Source organism: Magnolia sinica, chromosome 2, assembly GCF_029962835.1.
Source record: "Magnolia sinica isolate HGM2019 chromosome 2, MsV1, whole genome shotgun sequence".
In the NCBI taxonomy this organism is placed as follows: domain Eukaryota; kingdom Viridiplantae; phylum Streptophyta; class Magnoliopsida; order Magnoliales; family Magnoliaceae; genus Magnolia; species Magnolia sinica.
The window spans coordinates 125,278,881-125,302,156 of NC_080574.1; the positions used below are offsets into that span (position 1 = coordinate 125,278,881).

The following is a 23,276-nucleotide window of genomic DNA, read 5'->3' on the forward strand; positions in this document are numbered from 1 at the left end:
TTTTGTTGGAGTGCATAAGCACAAGAGGTCTGGTGGATAATGCCATGGAGACTGATGCATTAGAGTGAGCAGTACTGTCTCCAATAACGTTAGATAATGAACAATCAGCTAAGGTAACCAACGTATTTGACAAACACAATTAAAAGAAGAAAGAGGCTACTATTACCAGAGATGGTCAGATGCCGTAGACTCGATGATCTAAAAAGAGGTAGAAGATGATAAAAATACATGCTTACCTGATTGAGTCAAAAGTTGTTGTAGAGGTGGGGGGAGCATTGTTGGATGTAAAGCCACTAGAAGATAGACAATCTGCATATTCCTCCCGCGATAATTGTTAAAGGAAAGAAAGAACTTGGGAGGCAAAGAGATTCAGAGAGAGACTTGGATGTCTAGCCCTCTCTCTTTATGTATTAAGTGAATGGAAAAATTACATAAACTACCCTTTGAGAAAAAGGGTAAGAAAGGAAGAAAAATAAAAGAGAACTAATAAAAAGGAAATAAGAGTCCCACGGCCCAAGTTAGGCCCAAGTTAAAGGAATGGTTCATGGCCCAAAGGGATATGGCCCAATTATGTCAACACCTCTCCTCAAGTTGAGACTTAGATATCAATCATGCCCAGCTTGCCTTGAATACGTCGTCCCGCTTCAATTTAAAGAGCCTTAGTGAAGATATCAGCCAATTGTTTAGTAAAAGGGATAAAGGGAGTAGAAATTAAGTTACCAATGACCTTCTCACGAATAAAATGACAATCAACTTCAATATATTTTATATGTTCATGAAAAAACGGGATTGGAAGCGACATGAATGGTAGCCTGATTGCCACAATACATGGGCACATGAGTATTCATTGGAAATCCTAACTTAGCGTCAAAACTCTTCAACCACAAGATTTCACATGGAGTATTAACCATGGCGCCGCACTAGCCTCTACACTGGGTCGCGCAACAATGGTTTGCTTCTTGGTCTTTCACATAACAAGATTTCTTCCAACAAAGGTACAATATCCTGTTATAGAATGACAACCATCAGGATAACTGGCCTGCATCAAATAGCCTTCAATGTTCAAATTATTATGACAACTAAGTAGGATGCCATAACCTGGAGAAGATGATGTAGCGAAGAATGTGGTGAACAACTTCACGATGGCAGGAGTGAGGAGCATGTTTAAATTAACTCACCAGACAGATTGCATGAGATAGTTTGGGACAAGTGATGGGGACATCAAATTACGGACGTCATTACACACATAATAGAGGAAGGTCCAAACTCTAGTGTCCCTGTGGCTAGGCGAGTACCCGTTCGAGTCCCAAGGAGGATCCGAAGACCCCACATGGCACGTGGGTTACATGGAGGATGTTTTTGGATCATTGGATCGCGAGGACTTCACGATTGAACTATTGGATGCGACTTGATCGTGGCTCGCCGTGATCGTGGATGTCTTCACTGTTCATTGGATAGTCTTTATCGTAGGATTATAGTGATTTTTGTTTTAAGCACTTAGTTTACTTTTTGAGACTTTATTTAAATGTTATATTTGTTTTATCCTTTTACCGCGGGGGTTAAAAGCAAAAAGGTTTTTCATTAATGGTTTCTTTGTAAAAGACCAACTTTTAGACTATAAAGGCTTAGACGTACAACTGTAGCCTTTTTTTTTTTTTTAATAATGATGTGATGTTAATGAAAAAGCTTGAAGTTCTCTTCTTTTTCTCGTGTTTATGGAGAATGTGGTGTGAAACCCCATTTGGTGTGAATTTGAATGAAAGCTACATTGGTGTGAAGCCTTGCTTATCCATCTCTTCTCTCTTCTCAAGCTCCAAAGGTATTTTCTCTCATCCCTTTTCTCTTTTTTTTCTCTCCTTCTTAAACCCAAGCATCCTCAACCCATCCATAACCCAAACCATCCCAACATATACCCAAATAAAAAGTTCAGCCGTACATGTGAATCCATACATCCGTACGGATTGTTTTGTGGATCCCACTTCAGCCCTTTTCTTACATCCTTATTCTTCTTTCTTCAATCAAACCCTAACCTAAAACCCTAGATTCCCCTTTCAAATAAACCCAAATTTCATATTTCTCCAATTTTCAAACCCTAACCCTAACCCTAATTTCCCTAAAACTAGAATCCGAAAATTTGATTTCATTTATGATCTTAAGTTAGAAAACCATCATGCATCAACAAGTAATTGTCAAATATATCACCCGACCAACCAAGCAGCGGTACATGTGAGGATCATCGAGAAGTTCCTCATTACAACCTGAAGCTTCTTATTAAGCTCTAAAGGGAAATCAAGAGGTTTGACAATATTTTCGCTGTGACAAAACAATACCCTTCTTCGAACGGATGACTGTAATGCCAAGAAATTATTTTAAAGACCCAAATCTTTGATGTAGAAAACCTTGCTAAGTTAGATTTTCAACTCAAAGATTCCATTGGTATAATCACTTGTAACAATAATATCATCCACACTGATAATGGTAATGCCTTGGACACACTGCTTAACAAACACTGAGTGGTCTGATTAAGTACAACTAAATCAAATACTAATCAAGGCCCCACTAAATTTCTCAAACCAAGCACGAGGGGCTTGCTTCAAGCAATATATCGCCTTTTTAAGACAACAAACCTTTTTTCTTGCCCCCTTTCGAGTAAAACCAGGAGGAAGCGTATAAATTTCCTCATTTGAATCACCATTTAAGAAGGCATTCTGAACATCAAATTGGTGCAATGGCCAATTTAGATTGGCAATAAGAGAAATAATAACATGGACCGAGTTTATCTTAGCCACAGGAGCAAATGTCTCAGAGTAATCTTCACCATATGTTTGTGTAAAGCCTTTAGCAAACAAGTGAGCTTTATATCTGGCCATACTGCCATCATGGTGGTATTTAAGGGCATATTCCTAGCAACAACTTAATGGAGTCTTCCCAACAGATAAATTAGTCATCTCCCATGTATGATTCTTCCCAAGAGCAGCCATCTTCTCCTCCATGGCTTGATGCTATGGAGAAGTAAGAGCCTCATAATTTTTTGGTATAATGGAAGTGGAACACTAAGGGTAGAAACAAAAGACCTGTGTTCATGAGACAAGGAGTGATAGGAGACAATTTTGAATAGGACGAGTAGTACATTATCTTTTACCTTTCCTGATAGCAGCGGGCAAATCTAAGGACGAGTCTAAATATGAATAAGAATAAATGGGCAAACAAATAGGAATACGATCAATACCTGAGTTCAAAGGAGCTTGCTTTGTGGTGGACTATGGGAAGACAAATGTTTGAACATTTCTTTTTTCACACTCCTTCAAATTTGATGTAGTCAACTCTGGTTTAGTTGATTGAGAATTAGAAACCACATAATTTGTACCACTATTAGATGAAGCACATGCCCCTGGAATAGATAAAATAGAAAGAATTGGATCTGGGGTCAAGAATGGGTACATGAAGAACCATAGACTCCCTGTTCTCATGATCTTTAGAAAAATATGGTATGTTTTTAAGAAACTTGACATCCATATAAACATAACGTTTTTTATTGATCGGATCAGAACACTTATATCCTTTTTTGAGAAGTTGAATATCCTAAGAAAATAAATTTGACAGCCCAATCCGATAATTTATTTCAACGAGGGTCATTATTATAAACATAACAAGCACACCCAAAGACTTGCAATGGAATTCCAGACATAGAGTAGAATGCTGAGAAGTATTGAATAGGAGAATGATCCTCAAGAAGCGTAGTAGGCAAACAATTAATCAAATAGCAGGCAATAAAAACAACATATGACATGCTTGGTAACAGATATACTAATGAGAAGAGCGCAAGCAATTTATAAGAGATGTATATTCTTTCTTTTGGCAATACCGTTTTGTTGCGGGATATATATACAAGTTGTTTAAGAGTTTATACGATGCTCATGAAGATAATGCAACATGGAATGAGATAGATATTCTTGCATTGTCGGTACATGGGATTCCTATGTTTGTATTAAATTGATTGTTAACCCAAGCATGAAACACTTAGAAAATCAAACTAACCTCATCTCTACTTTTCATTAAATAAATCCATGTCTTACGAGAAGCATCGTCAATAAAGGACGCAAAGTATTTAAATCCATTAGAATTAATTGGCATCGCCTCCCATGCATTAGAATTAAGTAATGAAGAAATTTTATTTGTCTTTCTTTTCACAAGGAAATAAACTGACTTATAATGTTTAGTTAAAACACAAGCCTTGCATTGAAAATTCTTGTTATCCCCAAATTCAACCGACTGACGCAATAATGACTATAAAATTGAATTAGAAGGATGACCAAAACAACGATGCCAAAGATAAAGGTCCTTTTTTACATTAAGACATTAACCAAATTGATTTGAAGGATTTGCATGAAGAATGTACAGTCCATCCTTCTCAAGTCCACCACCAAGCAACTTTTTCGTCTTTAGATCCTTCTTAATCCGACTCACAGATAATAAATTAGAATCAATATTAGGAACCAATAAGACAGAGAACAAAGAGAACAATGGTGAAGCAGAAACATTACCCTTTCCCTTGATACTTTTCAAGGGGAACGGATTGGTACTGACCCTGCCACTAGCCAATGGCTCGTGGTTGGTGCTCTGTGGGCCCCACCATGATGTATGTGTTTCATCTATGCCGTCCACCCATTCTTCTAGATCATTTTATGGTATGAGCCCAAAAATGAGGTTGATCCAAATCTCAAGTGGACCGCACAGTGTTGATTGAACGCCCACCGTTAAAAACTTCTTGGGGGCCACAAAAGTTTTGGATCAAGCTGATATATATTTTTTCCCTTCATCCAAGTCTGTATAACCTAATCAATAGGTTAGATGTCAAATAACCATTACAGTGGGCCCTAGGAGGTTTTTAATGGTGGACATTCAATCACTACTGTTTTCCGACGGTGTGGTCTACCTAAGATTTAGATTTAGATCTACCTCATTTTTGTGATCTAACATTATCTTTCAAAACGGATGGACGGTGTGGGTAAAACACATACATATGGTGGGGGTCCACATAGCACCGACCACTAGCCACCTGGCTGGTGGCAACATCACTAGCCAAACCGCTTTCGTTGTCAAGGTACCATTTGCTAACCTCACACGGCCTATATAAGGATTTGAGGTAAACAAAGAAAAAGAGACCCCATGAATCAATTGTTTAAGGGTTAGACAGTGTGAAGGGCAGAGAAGGTATTACCTTTTTGAGCCAAAGATGTAGATGGAGAGGCTTTATTTTCTACGGCTTCCCTTAGTAAAGCATCATATTCTTTGAAAGATGGACTGCATCCCCAGCTGGTTGAACTACAGGTGACGTCGCCAAAGGAGCCACCTCACCAACAGTACGCAGTATGTTGAAAGTCTATCGTCTGGAGTGTTTGAATTAGTAAAACAGCTGTGAGGTGATTTACCATGAAGCACCTAACAATAATCAACTCTACGACCATATCGACCACAATAAGTACACGGTCTTCACAACGACCACGACCAATGCTGTGACCACAACCACAATCAGCATCCCAGCCTCCTTGTCCAGTAGCTCAATCTCTTCCACTACCAATATTATCATAATACAGAAGATAATTGTTGGACGTAAGCTTATGGGTTGTAATCTACAACCCATGGTTCTCAGAATGAACAATCGACCATTCCAACTTAGAGTTGATTGTATTTGCTATCTCAGATGTATACGAAGAAGCCATATCTAAACCTAACAAGTCTCCAAATTTCACCAACCTGAATCCAACAGACGCTATAGAAATACTCAAGAACCATAAGGAATATTAAAAAAGAGTACTCAAAATAACCATAAGGAATACTAAAAAAGAATACTCAAAAGGAAATAAATTTCAAAGAATGAATATTCAAATTCATAAATCACCAAGAAGCCAAAAAAGGGTGTTCTTACGGCTAAACTACTAAATGAAAATAAATCTGGGAATGTCTAAGGTTACCATGAGGAGATTATTGTAAATTTGGAAGAAAGATGGCCAAAAATCTGTTTGAACAATAATGACCAGCAAACCCTTATTGTTGCAATCTAGTTTCAATAAATCCGGAAGAAAAACAGTCAAAAAAATATGAAGAAATATGAAAGTCCAACAAATCAAAATCAGTCAAACTTGTTTTTTATCCAACCAAAGGGGGAACAAATCAGCCGAGAATTTCCAGCAAAAACTTTAACAAGATCTCCAAGGCACCACAGCCATAGGACCGACCCTCACAAATCACATGCAATCAATGGTTAAAAGGTTAGATTCTCAAACCAAGAGATTATATGAAAAGGTAAGGAAAAAAGAAGAGAAGAATAGAAGGGCAAGAGATCAAGAAACCCTAGGGGCCTTCTTGCTCTGATACCATATCAAAGGAAAGAAAGAGCTTAGGAAGAAAAGAAACTCAAAAAGAGACGTAGATGTCCAGCCCTCTCTATTTAAGTGAATGGAAAATTTACATAAACTACTAGTAGAAATAAGGGTAAAAAAGAAATGAAAATAAAAGAGAACTAATAAAAGGGAAATATACCCTTAAAAATAAGGGTAAAAAAGGAATGAAAATAAGGGAGAACTAATAAAAGGGAAATATGAGGCCCACGACCCAAGTCAGGCCTAAGGGAATGGTCCATGGCCTAGAGGGGTATGGCCCAATTTTGTTAACAATAATGAAATATTGATCTGATCAACACCAAGATTAGATGAAGCAAGAGTAAGAGTAGTGGATCTACCATCGGAAGAAGCATTCTCTAGCATAAGGGCTTGATTATTCCTCGTGGGTTTTCCATGAAGATCCCAACAAAAGGCCACAATATGATTTTTCAGGACACAATGAGTACATGTATGGTCTCCTTAACCACCACAACTGCTACTATTTCTCCTTGGGAATCTACCACCTCTGCGACCACGGGAATAACCACACCTAATATTTCCACCATGGCATCCACATGAACTAGAATAAATGGATGAAGAGGCCAATGCGGATTTATTAGATGCATTAACATGAACGTCATCGAATTCACTTGCCAAGGAGACTGAAGCTTTGCATAGACCTCTGGTAATAAAGGAATAGAAGCTCCTCCTAAAATCTGATCCTTTGCCGATATATCCTCTTTTGGTAATCTAGACAGAAGTTTTACTACTTTCATACCTTCCCATTGCTTCTTCACGAGGGTTACATCTGACGTAATAGGATGATATATGGAAAGCTCTTCCCATATTCTAGTCAATTTTGTGAAGTACTCACCAAGGGGCTTATCCCTCTTTTGAAAAGAGAAGATCTTCTCATATAATTGATACATGTGAGAAATATTTTAGTCTGAAGAGTACATCATCCTCACAGTATCCTAGACATCTTTCGTCATGTTTAAGAACACCAGATTAGAGCTTCCTTTAGATTCCATGCTATTCCATAACTAAGATTAAATCTAGACATCCTCATGCATCCATTATTTGTACCTGGGATTGGATTCCTCTAGTTTAGGATCCGTGAAGTATTGATCGTTTTCGCAGGCTAAGAGGAAAACCTCGATAGACTTGGCCCATTGAAGATAATTCTTCCCATTCAACTTGACAAAGGTTATTGACGCATTGAAGGAGGGTCCCTGCATTTCCCTAAGAGAGGAGGAACCAACAACTACACTTTTGGGCTCTATAGGGATTGTACAATAAACTTACATCAACATCAATGAAGAACATTAATTTTAGAGGAAGATCCACACATGACTACACGTCCAAAATCATATAAACAGAAATTTATGGCCCAAAATTACTCTTAAATCATGTCAAAACCATTCCCACTCTACACATTACCTTACGGGTAAGAGTATTCACCCAAAAACACACAATGCAATCAACATGAATGAACAACCTAAACATCACCTCGTGAAAAAGCAGCAAGCCTTCATTATCCGTCAAGGCATCTACGCTCATTTTTTAGAGCGTTTTCCTTCCATTTGAAGAGCGATGCAGAAAACAATAGGTTTTCTACACACACACACACACACACACACAAAAACAAACAACAATGCGCTTTCCCATAAGTCCCTATCAGTCTCCTATATGTTTTGAAGATCCCAAAAGTTAAATCTAGCAACTTGGGGTGGATTGGAGAAGATTATGGGGCTTGAACCACTTTAAACTAAGCTCTGATGTCATGTGAATTTGCATAGGGATGAAAAAGAGAAGAAAAGATGGGTTTGAGTTGCACGTTCCCACCGTCTTATATTTAAGTAATAAAAAATAAATATGATGGAAATGCCCCTGATACAATAAACATTATGTCCAACATATCCTAAGACTAAAAACACTAATCTAAAAGTGGGCTGCAAGCCCATACTCACAACCTTAATAGGATTCATATAGCCAACCCCAATTAGTTAGGATAAGGCTTTGATGAGGATGATGATGAAATCTTGCATAAGCACTAACAGATTTTGTGAATAGATACATGAGTTCCTCATGGTGTTACTTCTCAACCATGCTATGTCACATACTATAACATAAAAGATGTGTTCAAGTTACAAATAGCTGCAGCATACATCAGTATAGAAACTTGGAAGTATTATTATCTTTTGTAATGGCATCTTTTTGAAAATCAATTGTTAACCTTCACATGTTATGCTGAAGCTCAGGGAAAAGATTGTCCTTTGTGCATTGTGCTATTGTCTTTTGTAATGGCATCTTTTTGAAGATCAATTGTTAACCTTCACATGTTATGCTGAAGCTTAGGGAAAAGATTGTCCTTTGTGCATTGTGCTACTTGAGCACAAGTTTAGAAGAACAGAACAATACATAAATATATATCCAGAGAGAGAGAGAGAGAGAGAGAGAGAGAGAGAGTCCTAATACAGAGAGGGATGCTTGGATATGGAAATGGGATAGGCCTATGAAGTTTATAGTCAAATCATCTTATGAGGCATTGCATGATACTAGGCAGGGGGGAGTCAAAGGCTCCAACTGAATTTGTGTGGCCAGTTGAGGGACCTCATAAGGAGGTTTTGTTCACACAAGTTGTAGGCAGGAGCAGAGTCCTTTGGACAACTTGTAAAAAAAGCACATGATCATTCCACATTGTTAGATATGGGCCCGTGGGCAACCACTAGTGGGTGGGTCCTACACATCCTTCCCCATTGCTTCTCTCATTTTGGACTCTGTTTGGAATTTGAACTTCAAATTCGAAATATGAATTTGAACTTAAATTTTGGATGAGGGAGAGATACGGTGGAGAGGTTGGATGAGATAGGGATAAGCCTTATTTCATTCAAATTACTCCTTTATCTCTCAATCCTTTCTTCTTAGTATCCTTATACATGAGGAGCATCCTTCCGTAAATGCATCTCAACTGAGAGAGATTCCAGAGAGAATAGAGACGGAGAAAATATGGTCCGTTTGTTCATTTGGCCCATCCCATTGACGATATAAACCGTTAATCATAATTCGAGGCCATCTTAACTGTAGAATCAGAGGGGAAATAAGATCCTCTTTGCTCTCGTAGTGGTTAGTTGGACCTTTTGCCATTCACCATCTATTTTTGGCTTTTGTGAAGGTCCCAAGATCGTGTAGACCATTGGATCCTGCAAGCCCACCCATCCGGGCCGTCTTTCATGTATTATGTGTGTGGGGATGTGGAATGTGTTGACTTCTCTTTATGCTTTTTTATCATTTCAATGTTGCTGATTCCAGATTCAATTAACTTCTTTCTAGCATGACATTGGAGTGGTGCTGCCATAAAGGAAGTTGTGGAAGGTGTCCCTTCTAGCTGGTTTGTGGTCCATTTGGGTGGAGGGAAATGATAGATGCTTTCGTAACTAATATAGATTGCCAGACGAGGTGTTTGGAAAGGCAAAGTTGGAGGTTGTGGATTGGACATCATCTATCAAGGGTGCAGCAAATTGTGCTTTAGATTCTTTGTTGTCTTGGTTGTTTGATGTGTAATTGTGGTATGGACCTTTCATATGCTTTATTTGTTAATAAACTTATTACGTTTCATTATTTTTCTTTATAACTTACAGTTACTCATAAGGGTGCTCCTTGACCAAATGCTTTGTTATCTTATATGAGGTATCATGTATTTATGTTGATACTTGAGAATTTGGTTCAAAATATTTTCAGTCAGTTGTACAATAATATATATTTCCTGACTGTTGCATCATAAATTTACTTTCCTTTTAAAGGATATCGCTCATCATCATTGGATCTGCCACACTGCCAAAATTACTATTTATCGGTTTATTGACCCACTGTTTCATGTCCTGTATCACAAAGGAGCTTCCATTTCCATCTCTCTTTGGGTGGCATATGTTTTCAAACCTGATGGACTCCTTAGTGCATTACCTCGACCTTGTCCTGTTTGCTTACTTTTTATTAAAAGATTATAGGATGATTGACTACTTTTTATTAAAAGATTTTAGGATGATTGACTTTGTCATTCTGCCAACTTATCAAGAAGCATCACTTGTTCACTCAGGTTTGGCTTGGGCCATTTGCGAGCACCTTGTTGAGGTGACTCGAGCACCAACTTTGTTTGCAACCCACTTTCATGAACTGACTGCACTAGCTGATGAAGAAGTTCAGCATGATCCTCAAAGGAGGCCCATTCTCGGTGTGGCAAATTATCATGTTGGTGCACACATTGATCCATCAAGTCGCAAGCTTACTATGCTTTACAAGGTTCGTTTTTATCGCTGGATAATTTAAAAGTGCATGCATGTGCTGACACGTGTAGTGACATCATGTTTACTTATACAACATTAAGTTTTCAAATGTTTAGTCATTTATATTGTGGTGGTTACCTGTAAATCTGTTTTCATCTTGTATTGCTAGTTTTATTCTGTTACATTAGGCAATGACATTATTCTTACATGCCATCAACTGGTAGAAACAAGGTATAAGATGAGAGAAGGTTTTGGAATGGAAGTTATTATGGATCCAGAGCTATTTCATCATTGGATATCTGTTGGTCTTATGCTACTTTTGTTAGGTTTGCATGCTGGTTGAAAGTCTAAGCTCACTCTTGGTTTCCCGCACTCTGTCCTCCGTACTAAAATATTAAGGTTACACAAACTCATATTTGTGTTTATAACCATGGGAACCTTGTCATCACAACTTCCGAAAGGGAAAGTTGTCTTACTTTAGCAAGTGTAAACATTTTTTATTGGGCTACTGATGTGGCACGTTCAGGTTGCATTAAGTGGTATTAAAGCGGTACTAATTTGATGAAGTTTCATCACCGCTACTGTTTCCATCTCCGTACCACCCTAATGCACTACCACCGTGGCTTGCATCTTTGTGCGGTCGTGTTGCACTGCAGACACCACCACATCCATCTCAACCATACATTATCCAGCCAAAAAATTTCTAATCATTCATCACTGCCTGTCAACCACGCTCACATCCCTAAAACCCATCTCCAAGACCCCTTTCACCACCATACTCATCTCCTACAATTGTGCACCAACACTCCATCTTCACCTTATGCAACTACCACACAACCCACCATTGCAACCAAACCATCTTCTTAGAGATTGTTGGATCTATTTGTACGCAGACAAAGCTAACACCGGATTTGGTCGGAATTGTTGTTGCTCCCCCTAAAACAACAACATCAACCTCTTCTCTGTCCATTCCCTGTAACCCACCGCCTCTGCAAATGGCACCACATGTTACCACCACCGTGATGCAAGACACATGATTTAATGCTAGCATGCAACGTGGAGATTATGAAAGAGTCCATAAAGTAATTCAATTAACAAAAGATGCTAACCCACCACGTAATTAAGAGTACACAATGAGAAATAAAATATGATTTAACCTAAATCGCATGCCCACATGCTAAAAAATCACATAAATCAATTAAAACTAGGCCCGATAGAATGATGAAACTTCCAATTTAGCATAGGCACGTTCCACACTCAAGGGACCGACTTGTAGGTTCTATGATTAAGGTTAGGAAGGGGAGATTTTGAAATTTGAAAAATTAGGGTTCATGGGAATTGGTGATTTTGGAATTAGGGTTTTTTAGAATTTGGGGAAAAGATGAAATTAGGGCTAAATTGGGTGAATTAATTAAGGGGATTGATGGATTTAGGTATTGGTAGAAGGGAATTAAGGTTTTGGATGAAGGGAAGTTAGGAATTTTGGGTCAATTAAGGAAATTAGAGATTTAGCGTTTGGGAATTTGGAGAAAGTAGAGAATTAGAGAATCTAGTGTTAGAGTTAGGGTTTATAGGTAGAGTTAGGGATGAGGAATCAAATGGTTTTGATGGGGGAAACAAGGGGAAATCAAGGTGTTGAGGGGTTGTTCGTAAGATCAGCTTAGGGGCTCGCACATGTGGTTGTACGTTCACACGTTTGGGTTGTTGGGTAGGGTTTTGGAGTTCTCAATGGTTGATTTCGGTTGGGATTGAAGTTGGATGATGAAAAGTTGACGAAAAATATGATTTGAATGGTTTTGGATAGGAAGGGAAGAAGAGAGATGAAGTTTTTTTCGGAAAATACCTCTTTTTTGATAGAAATGAAGAGAGAAGGAAGATGATAGATGGAAGCCTCGCACCTCCGTTGAGTAGGAAATGAAATCACACCACACAAAATCTCCAAATCACATGAAGAAGAGAAAACATAGCTTTTTTTTCTTCAAAACAATGGTATTAGGGCTCCACACACTCCACTTTCTCTTTTATAGTCTTAGAAAAGACCTTTTACAAAAAAGGTACTCTCACATAAGTTTCTCAACATAAAGATGCTTAATAAATTAAAAGTTGTTCCTAACCCCTTAATCTCAACACAAATATAAGCTATACCAAAAATAACAAAGCATCTAAACAATCTAAACAACTAAACTGTTTCATGGCCCACGCGGGTCCATGATCAAGATGTCCGATGATGATGATCCAATAGTCCGATCATCGTGTCCACCCGATCTAACGGTTCGATGTGTCCATTATGCTCTTATATGCAGCCCATGTGCATCTTCCCAGTGTGGGGTCTTCAAAGATGTACGAACATGCACAAAGAGTTTTCAACGTGGCTAGGAATGTGAATTGGGCTAAGCGGGCCCCATGTAATGGTTGTCTAGCAATAAGGAGACTAACTCAACCCTCCTCCGATATGGTGCTTGGATGTCCTCATCACACCGTCTTCTCCACGACATTGAGCTACCGTCACCATCTTCACCGAACCGACGCTTGCTGCAGTCTGGTGTAGGCCTGATCTCATAGTCAGCAGCCCACAATTATCTCCTTCGTGCATATTTGTTATTTGTAACAGATTGTTAGATCTGTAATCGATTTGTATCTTTCATCTCCATTGGCAAAAGCAATTGCAGCCACCATTACCCCAAACTCCAACTCTCTCCCATTCGATCCTTCTCTCTTGAGTTATAAAAGGAAAGAATGAAAAGAAACAAAGAGAGGGAGATCTTCTTTCTTTTGTCTTCCCTTTGGTGCACTACAGGTGTAAACTTTTTGGTTCACCCCATCATCAAATCAAGTTGCCATAATCGTTCAATTAACTAGCTACCTGACCTTGACCATCTCAATCGGCGTTCGCCCCATCTAGACCATGATCCATCTTCATAATGCTTCAAGCCATTGATCTATGCTTGTATAATTGCTCCAAAATTTCTTGCCAACCTGTTGTCCGTATTTGTCCATCCTATTGTCGAGTCATCTTAATCTAGTGACCAGATTTTCCACACAAAGCAACTCTTTAAATCCAGACCATTCATTATGATTTGACTGACCAACATTGTAAAATTGCTAGCCAACCCAATTTCACAATTGTCCATCAATTCATCAAAGCCATATTAACCATTCACCAAACCTCAAAAGGTTCCACGTGTTCGAGGGCATGGATGAAGCATTAAAAGTGTTGTACTATCCATATCTTAGCATCCAATCATCTAGAGCGATCTCCCATCTCCACATGTATAAGGATGTGGAATGTGTGCGAAAAGTGCCATGCGTGCCCACCGAATGTACAAAAGTTGCAAATGGTTTCTCCTTATGTGAAAGATGAGTTAGTTGCCAGAAACGATAAGGAAATCAAGATTGAGTGGAGTTGTTGAATGAGGACCGCAAAACCCAATGCCTATGGAAGCAAATTGAAGCTTGAAAATGGCCCAATGCATTCATTCTCGAAGTGCCACCTAATGCATATGATGAAATGTTGGACCTCGACAAGGTTCCCAATTTTGACGAGGACCCTGTTGTGTGCACGAATTTCATTGAAGATCCAATCTTCAATGAGGAGCTCGAAGAAGACGTATCTGAGGTTGCCATCAAATATCTAGATCTCATTGGAGATCCAATCTATGATGTAGACGAGTCAGGAGAGTATGCTATAATTTAGAACTCAACCAGGCTCCCATCTTCGACGAGGAGCCCAGGGAATACATTGACTACACTAAAGGGCTAGTTTTTTTTGAGGATTTTTTTTTTTAATTTTTAAATTTTTTATTTTAAAATTTTTTTTTAAAAAAAATTTTAAGGTTAGTTTTTTATGAGGATTTGTTAAGCATCATGAGTACGTTCAAGGACCGATATTCAGTGAGAAAGTAGATGAGAAATTCAATGACAAATGTCAACTAGACATTGTGGTTCTAGCACTAGTCGACATATACGAACATATAGACAATACTCCAAATGATGTTGAGAGGATGTCAGTGTTGGTGTAGTAGAGTTGCAAAGGTTGAAGGAAGAAGATAAAGAAATGGAGAGAGAGAGAGAGAGAGAGAGAGAGAGAGAGAGAGAGAGAGAGAGGTTCAGAAGAATACTCTTGTGTGTTAGGGCTCAAACCCCTACATACCTTTTTTTATAATACTAAAGATACAAAACCATACTCCACAGGAATACCCAACACTGTATACATGCACACACTAAAAAGCACATAAACATAAAAGTACATCATAATTCATAACTGTAAATACATCACTTGCACTCTCTATACTCCCTCTCAAGTTGGAGCATAGATATTGATCATGCCCAATTTTCCAGTGATACGAAGAAGAGTATCCCGACTAAGACTTGGTAAGAACATTGACTAACTATTACTCAGAGTGAATAAAAGGAGTTGTAATTTCCTTGTTAGCAACTTTTTCCCGAATGAAATGATAGTCAATCTCAGTGTGTTTTGTGCGCTCATGGAACATCGGATTGCTGGCAATGTGAATGATAGCCTAATTGTCACAATGCAAGGGAATGGGACTCGAAGGATTATAACCGAGTTCCTGCAGGAGGGTTCGAAGACAAAAAAGTTCACATGTCACGTGAGTCATCACCCAATACTCAGCCTAGGCAAAAGATCGCGCGACGACGGGCTGTTTTTTGCTCTTCCAAGTGACAAGGTTGCCGTCTACAAAAGTATAGTACCCGGATGTAGACCGTCGATCATGTAAACTTCTAGTAGAATTGGCATCAAAGTAATTAGATAGATAAAGATGATCATGCTGTTGAAAAAGTAACCCTTTGCTCGGGGAAGATTTGAGATACCAAAGGATACGATACATTACAGTTAGATGTGTGGTACAAGTACAATGCATGATTGACTTACAACCCCCACAACATACGAAAGATCCGGCCGAGTATTAATGAGATAGATGAGTCGGCCAACCAATTGTCGATACATCCTAAGATCAGAGAGGAGTTCACCATCATCATGACTAATTTTGTAATTAGTATCTACAGGCGTGGTAGTAAGCTTACATCCTAGCATTCCAATCTCGGAGAGAAGATCAAGGGCGTATTTCCTTTGAGAGAGCACAAGTCTAGATTTAGACCAAGCTACTTCAATGCCCAGAAAATATCAAAGTCCTAAGATCTTTGATCTTAAATTAAGTCTTGAGAAAAGATTGAATTTGCACCACTCTGTCAGTATCATCACCTGACAACACTATGTCATCTCTACATAGATAATCATTACCATAATCCCCAGTGGGTTGACGGTAGATGAATAGGGAGTGATCGGCTTGGCTGTGAAGAAATCCAAAATCGAGGGGAGCATGACTGAATTTATCAAACTAGGCACGTGGGGAGTGTTTAAGACTATAAATGAACTTCTTTGGGCGACAAACAAGACGTTTGTTAGAAGACACAGAAAAACCTGGGGGTTGATCCATGTAAACCTCATCGGCAAGATCACCATATAAAAATGTATTCTTCATGTCGAACTGAAATAGAGGGCAAGAGAAATTGACCGCTAAGGAGATAACCACATGAACAGAGTTAAGCTTCGCCATAGGAGATGTCTCAAAATAGTCTACACTATATGTTTGAGTATAACCTTTTGCAACTAACCATGCCTTATAATGATCAAGGAATAATCTTGAAGATACTTGATGGTATAAACCCATCAACATCCAATTGTCTGCTTGCCTTCAGGTAGGAGCACTAACTCCCAAGTATCGTTCTTCTCCAATGCCTGCATTTCGTCCATTATAGCCTGAGTCCAGTTAGGACTACTCATGGCTTCCTTCAAGTTACATGGGGTAACCGTGGAGGCTATGAAAGTTGCAAAAGATTGGAATGAAGGTAAAAGATGGTGATACAAAATAAAATTGCTAATGAAATGCTTAGTACATGAGCGGAAAGGCTTGCGTAAGGCAATGGGAAGATCATCAGGAAAAAAAGCTTATACCTGAACCACCAGCAGAAGTGGATGAGATGAGGGGTGGTTGATCAGTAGAGGATTTAGTCCGTCGATGATACACAGGGATGTGCTTTGAGACAGACGGAGTGGGAGCATCATCGAGACAAGACCGGAAGGGGTATAGAGTTAGATTGCACATGATTCCCCTAACTCATAAGAGGACTATGTAATGATCTTCCTTCATTAAAGAAGTGCGGAATGTTTTCAAAGAATGTCACATCTGTTGATACATCTCTTATAAATCCGAGGGTCATAACATTTGTACCCCTTTTGTGATATAGAGTAACCTAAGAAGACGCACTTTGTGGCTTGTGAACTCAGCTTGTCATTGTCACTATCAAGAATTTGAACAAAACATGTATATTAAAAACCTTAGGGGGTAAAGAAAAGGGTTTATTGTTTGGATGCAAATTTTCAAATGAATACTTGTGAGACAATATTCGAGATGGAATGCGATTACTTAGAAATATAGTAGTATGCAAGGCAATATCCCAAAAACATTTTGGAAGATTCATACCGAGTAAGAGGGCATGCATGACTTCAAGAAGGTGACGGTTCTTTCGCTCAGTCATGCCGTTTTGTTGAGGGGTTTGTGGATACGAAGTACGGGACAATACCGTGGTCTTGCAAAAAAGATGGAAAAGCATGCGACAGATACCCCTCCATTGTCAGAATATAGAACTTTGATAGGGCATTGAAATTGGGTAACCACCTCATTGGAAAATATTTTAAGCATATCAAACACTTTATGTTTAGAATTTAAAAGATAAATATATGTCATTTGAGTGCAATCATCAATAAAAGTAACAAAATATTTATATCTAAAGAGAGAAAAAATGAGCATGACCCCACACATCAAAGTGGACTAGCTCAAATGGTCTAAGCTTCCTATAAGATAAACTAGAGGAAAGATAGTCCGGTGATGTTTGGAGAACTCACAAGTTTCACAGCATAAATGTTTAGATACAGAAATTAAAGGTAATAAGAGCTTTAACCTAAACAAGGACGGGTGCCCTAAGTGGCAATGCCACTTAGACACTGACTTCCTATTTAAGGACAAGGCACTAGTTCCTATCATTGATCTAGGAAGTAAATGCCTTCACGTTTATGGCCCCCACCAATTATTCGCTTCGTTTGGAGGTCCTGAAACACAGATTTAAGGAAGAAGATAAAAGAAATAAAGGAGAGGAGATTGAGAGAGAGAGAGAGAGAGAGAGAGAGAGAGAGAGAGAGAGAGAGAGAGAGAGAGGAGAAGTTTGGAAGAATACTCGTGTTAGGGCTCCAAACCCATACACACCTTTTATTATAATACTAAAGATACAAAAACATACTCCATGGGAGTACCTAACACTATTTACATGTACACACTAAAAAGGACATAAACATTAAATTACATCATAACTATAAATACATCACATGCACTCTCTATAGGTATGTCCTCATCCAAGTCATGTTGAAATAGCTTTCTATTACCTATTTGTAAATGAGTTGTGGGAGGATTATGTAAAGCGGTCCGGAATAGTTCCCTTGGTGTGCATGCACATCAGCACATCCAAATTTAGGCTAATAGAACTCATGGGACGAATAATTGTCAAGCAAAACTCGAGGATGAGTTTCTTTCAACCAGGGTAGTCTGATGTAGGCCGCATTCGGGTCACACCCATTTTCACTCTCAATCTTTGAGTGGTTTGCAATTTCAATGATCGGGATCATGAGACGATTAATGTATTTGATCTGGGTGGACATCTTCGCACTTGTTTACGGGCCACATGGGCCTAACATCTAGTTTACATTACTTTGTTATTTGCTTAAGTTTAGGTTAATTTAGTACTTTTAATTTTATTAATTTTCTATGGTTGAGATTAAAATTTAGGGTTGGGAAAATGAGTGGTTTAGATTAATTAGGGTTAGGTTTTGTAGTATAAATATATCCTTTTACTTTGTAATTTGCATTTTTTTTCTTAATTAAAGATTTGTTTGGCTTTCTAGCCTTGAGGTATTCCTTTGAATATTCCAGCCCATGTGCTGAGGGAACTCGATTTGATCTTGCTTGAGGCACTCGCAGATCATCGTGTCCGTGGTCTTTTGGATTTTCTGCTTCTTGAGGCGCTCGCAGGGTATTCAAAGATCGATCATCATGCCTAGAGGTGGGCATTGAGACGAGTCGGACTGGATTGGGTCTAACTCGACTTGGTCGGAAATATTCAATGCACTGACTCGAACTCGATCTGATCCGGGACTGAGTCCGGGTCCTCTGACTCGATCCGATCCGTTGCACTGCTGGCCCGACCCGAACCGAGTCGGACTTGGTCAGGGAAACCGAGTCGGATCGGGTTGGGTACGGTTCAGATCGAATCTTCTGTTTTATTTTTTATTTTTTTGAAAATTTTAAAAAAGTATGATTTTCCCTGTTAAAAAATTCGTACGGCCGACCATAACGTTTATTTTCCATCCAATTTGTTAATAAGGTCACAACTACATGGATGAAGAGGAAAAACAAATTTCATATTGATCCGAAACTTTTGTCACCCCTAAAAGAGTTTCAATGGTAGACATTCAACCCCCCATTGCTTTTTGCAGTGTGGTCCACTTGATCTTTAAATCTGTCTTATTTTTCGGCTCAAGCCTTAAGACGAGCCCGCCAAATGGATGGACGGTTTGGATATAACACATACCTCATAATGGGACCCACAGAACTTGTTGACGTGTCACCAGCTGGCCTGGTGCGTGGTACACTTGCCAATCCCGCTTCACATACAAAAGTTGAGTAAGATTATTAAAACATTCATAATCATTTTTTGGGCCCACCGAGGTGTGGTTCACAGATCCAGACCATCCATTATGTGTCCCACTTGGATGAGGGGTAAGACCAAGTTTTAGATGCATCCAAATTTTAGGTAGGCCCCACCAAGTGCTTTTATATGTTTTAAGAATGTCTTCACATGATTTTAGATGGTATGGGCCACCTGAGTTCCGTATATGGATGATTTTTGGGATATCCCGTAATTTAAAGGGGACCCATCAAATTCACGGTGTTGATGTTCGACAAGCATCACGGTGGGGCCCACATAGCTCGACCTCATGGGAAGTTCCCATGAGCTCGACCGCATAGAACTATTTCCTGTCAGAGCTCGCTGCTCGATACTTAAGGCTCGGTGCTCAATGCACCTTGAGCCATGAGCTGAGAGGATGAGTTGGCTACTCCCCCCGCCACCAGCCAATGGCTAGTGGTCGGTGCTCTGTGGACCCCACCATGATGTTTTTATTTCATCCATGCTGTCCATCTATTTTTCTAGATCATTTTATGGTATTAAACCAAAAATGAGGTATATCCCAATCTCAAGTGGACAACATTACATGAGACATTGTTGAATGAACATTGTGCAGATCGAATCGGATCGGTCCGGATTGGCCACTCATCTGAACTAGACTCGATGTACAGTCGGATTTGAGTAGGCCTACTCGATCCGACCCGATCGTGGCCTTCGGTTCGGATCGGGTTGGATCCGTCGGATCAGGTCGGATTCTGCCCAGCTCTAATCATGCTGATTCCGTCGGTATCTGTTTTTCTTCAGGTCGTTCATCCAAGTTGCTGCAACGACCCGAATGGGCCACATCAATTACTAGGCATGTCATGACCATAAAAAATAGTTGGGGTGATAGTTAACTCTAAGCACCTGCAAATTAAATAGGAATCCATGAAATAGCTAGATCTTGGGATTTTGAGGGTCAGGAAAACTATATGAAAGGTTTGGATTTGGAATTAAATGTTGAAGGTATACTCACAAAATTTTATAGGCTTGTCCAACCCGTTTTGAACCTTTAAAGTTAGAAAAATGGAGTGACACTCACAAAAGTCATTTTTCAGTTACAGTTATACCACAAAAACTCAATCCACTTGTGAAAAATCAATAATATCTCGACAAACTTTCTATTTTTCATTGAGTCTTGCTTGAGGCATTTAAAGCTTTGTACCTAAAACTTGACTGACTTTAGTCGGAGTGCTAGATCAGGGTTTTAAACAGCCTCCCAATAAATGCATCCATGCTTCGCGATGTGGCAATACAATACATATTGGCATCCAACACTTGTCTCCAAATTTAGAAAATCTGGTTGCTATTGTTGTTCTGAATCTTCTGATCGCTTATGAATGTAGGAGAGGAATATATATATATATATATATATATATATATATATATATATATATATATATATATATAAAGAAAAAAAAAGAAGAGAGCACCTTGCTGCTGTGCATTCCCTAACTGTATTTATCCCTTTGTACTCTTTTACTCCTTCAGGTGGAACCTGGGGCTTGTGATCAGAGTTTTGGAATTCATGTAGCTGAATTTGCAAACTTTCCTCAAACAGTTGTTGACCTTGCTAGAGAGAAGGCTGCCGAGTTAGAAGATTTTTCTTCTGTTCCTGTCGTTTCAAATGATTCAAAAGAAAAGGTATGGATGGTCACATGCTTACTAGCTATCCAATAATATCTATGTACATTACCATAGCAAACTGCATTTGCTTAAAGTTTGATTGTGTTACTACAAACTTTGTGTTGAATATTATTGTTGTATTACCATAGTTGGTCAACTTTTTTCTTCTTTCCTGCCAAATACATTTTATTTGTACTGATTGGAAAATTATTTATTTTATTTGTGAGATTCTCCTGACCCCAATTAGTTGGGATAAGGCTTTCTTCTTTTCTTTGTTTCTCTTTTATTCCTCTTTTTTTCTTTGATGGTTAAGATAAGGCTAAGGTGATGATGACTCTCTTAGTGGAACTGCAGTTCCTTCTCTTTGATAGTTGCATACCGGAGGAGCCCCGTCTTTGAAAATTAAAATAAAAAACACAACTTCCGTCCTTACACTGAACTATGAGAGCCTGTGCACATTTTGTTTCCCACCATTGAAAGACAGTGTCAGGAATCTAGCAATCATTTCAAAATGTAAATCTTCAATGCACACATTGAAATGTGTAAAGATTCTCTCCCACCATTATCGGATGGTGAAAATATGTGCACTCTGACTCTGTCACACTGTGCAAACGATCTTTTCCCTTCTTGTTTGGGCAGACCCAAAAACATTGCAAAATGACAATCCCAAGTGATAAGATTGGAACACGAACTGCTTGCTGTCACGAACTGTCAGGAATTGGTATCCAAATAAATTTCTTTAATGCAAACAGGTATTTGATTAGAAATCTAGTCTTCCTGGCGATTACATCAGATGCCATTCTCCAGTTGTGGACTTCATAGCCACAGGTAACGCCATGTTTGTTCTAACCCCATGAATGAGGGACACGAGTAACATTGTCTCTGTCTATCCTGTGGAATTATAAGGCCCTGCTGAAGATCCTGTATGTATGGGGTCCGTAGTGTGATATCTGAACTATCCATTTTATGGGCTTGACCAAGCATGGGGTTGCTCTGAAATTCTCTCAGACTGAAAGATCTTGGCTGTCAACATTTAGCCTTTTCTTAGTTGCATGTGGACCACTGTTATTTTTCTCTTTATCATGTTTGGAGTGCATGTATTGGAGGGTTGGGAATCCAGGGTGAGGTCCATTGTATTAACAACCTGGATCACCATAGCTAAGTCTCACATGCACGATGGGCCTACGTGTGTCAGCAGGACCCTGCATATTCCTTGTTTATTCTAAATCTAAAGTTTGAATATATATATATATATATATATATATATATATATAAAATCCTTCTTTTATTATTATTATTATTTTTTTCTGAATGGCTGTAATGTCTTAGGTGCTGTGAAATATATATTCCTGTCACTGACATGAACTCATAAATTGGTTTCTTTTCTTTTCCTGGAGCATGTTTGCTGGACTCTTTTTTTTTTTTTTTTCAAATAGCTAATTTAAGCTTCTGTTTTTTTTAATAGCTAATTTAAACATCATTGACACTTTACAGGTGGGATCTAAGCGCAAGCGTGAACATGTGCTTAGTCCTGAGGACATTGCTAGAGGTGCGGCCCGGGCCCATCAATTCTTGCAGGAGTTCTCCACTCTGCCTCTGGACCAGATGGACTTGAAGCAGGCTTTGCAGCAAGTGGGTCAGATGAGGGGTAACTTGGAGAGAGATGCAGTAGACAATCCCTGGCTCCAGCAGTTCTTCTAATCTCCCAGCAGTAATCTTATTCACTTTTTGATTGGGTGTCGGCATAGCAGTAGCAAAATGTATAGTCTAGGGCTGGCAACGGGCCTGACTTGGGGCAGACAAAAATCAATATTTTGAATTGGCCTGGTCCAGCCTTGCCAGTTCAAAATCTGGGCCTGCCCATTGCCCAGCCTAGTATGCAACTTTTGCTTGCAAGTTGCTTTGCTCTTGTTGTTTATTTGAGTATACCTTTCACTAATCAAGCAATGTTTCGTGTGATGACAGTGGGTGAAATGGAATGCAATGGAAATTCGGGTGCTGAAACTATAGTCCTGCCTGTATGCTCTGCACGTGACCATGTATGCCAACCAGGAACATGTAGGACATTAAGACCACGGGGCCCCACTCCGAGACATGCAAAAGTACCTGAAAATTGACCAGCCTGTTTGTTTGTCAGATCCATGAATGGGTCTCACAATTTGGACAGTTCAATTTGAGTTATGAG

The 23,276-nt window shown here is 39.1% G+C and overlaps 1 protein-coding gene across 1 annotated transcript in view; it reads left to right on the forward strand.

Annotated features, from left to right (window-relative positions):
* Positions 1-23,095, forward strand: part of LOC131237554 (DNA mismatch repair protein MSH2) — a 71,874-nt gene extending 48,779 nt beyond the window's left edge. Inside the window, exons 11-13 of the mRNA XM_058235377.1 lie at positions 10,480-10,682; positions 20,957-21,109; positions 22,586-23,095. Of these exons, the coding sequence (XP_058091360.1) occupies positions 10,480-10,682; positions 20,957-21,109; positions 22,586-22,792 (563 nt within the window). The 3' untranslated portion in view covers positions 22,793-23,095. The remainder of the gene's footprint in view (positions 1-10,479; positions 10,683-20,956; positions 21,110-22,585) is intronic.
* Positions 23,096-23,276: the final 181 nt, after the last annotated feature.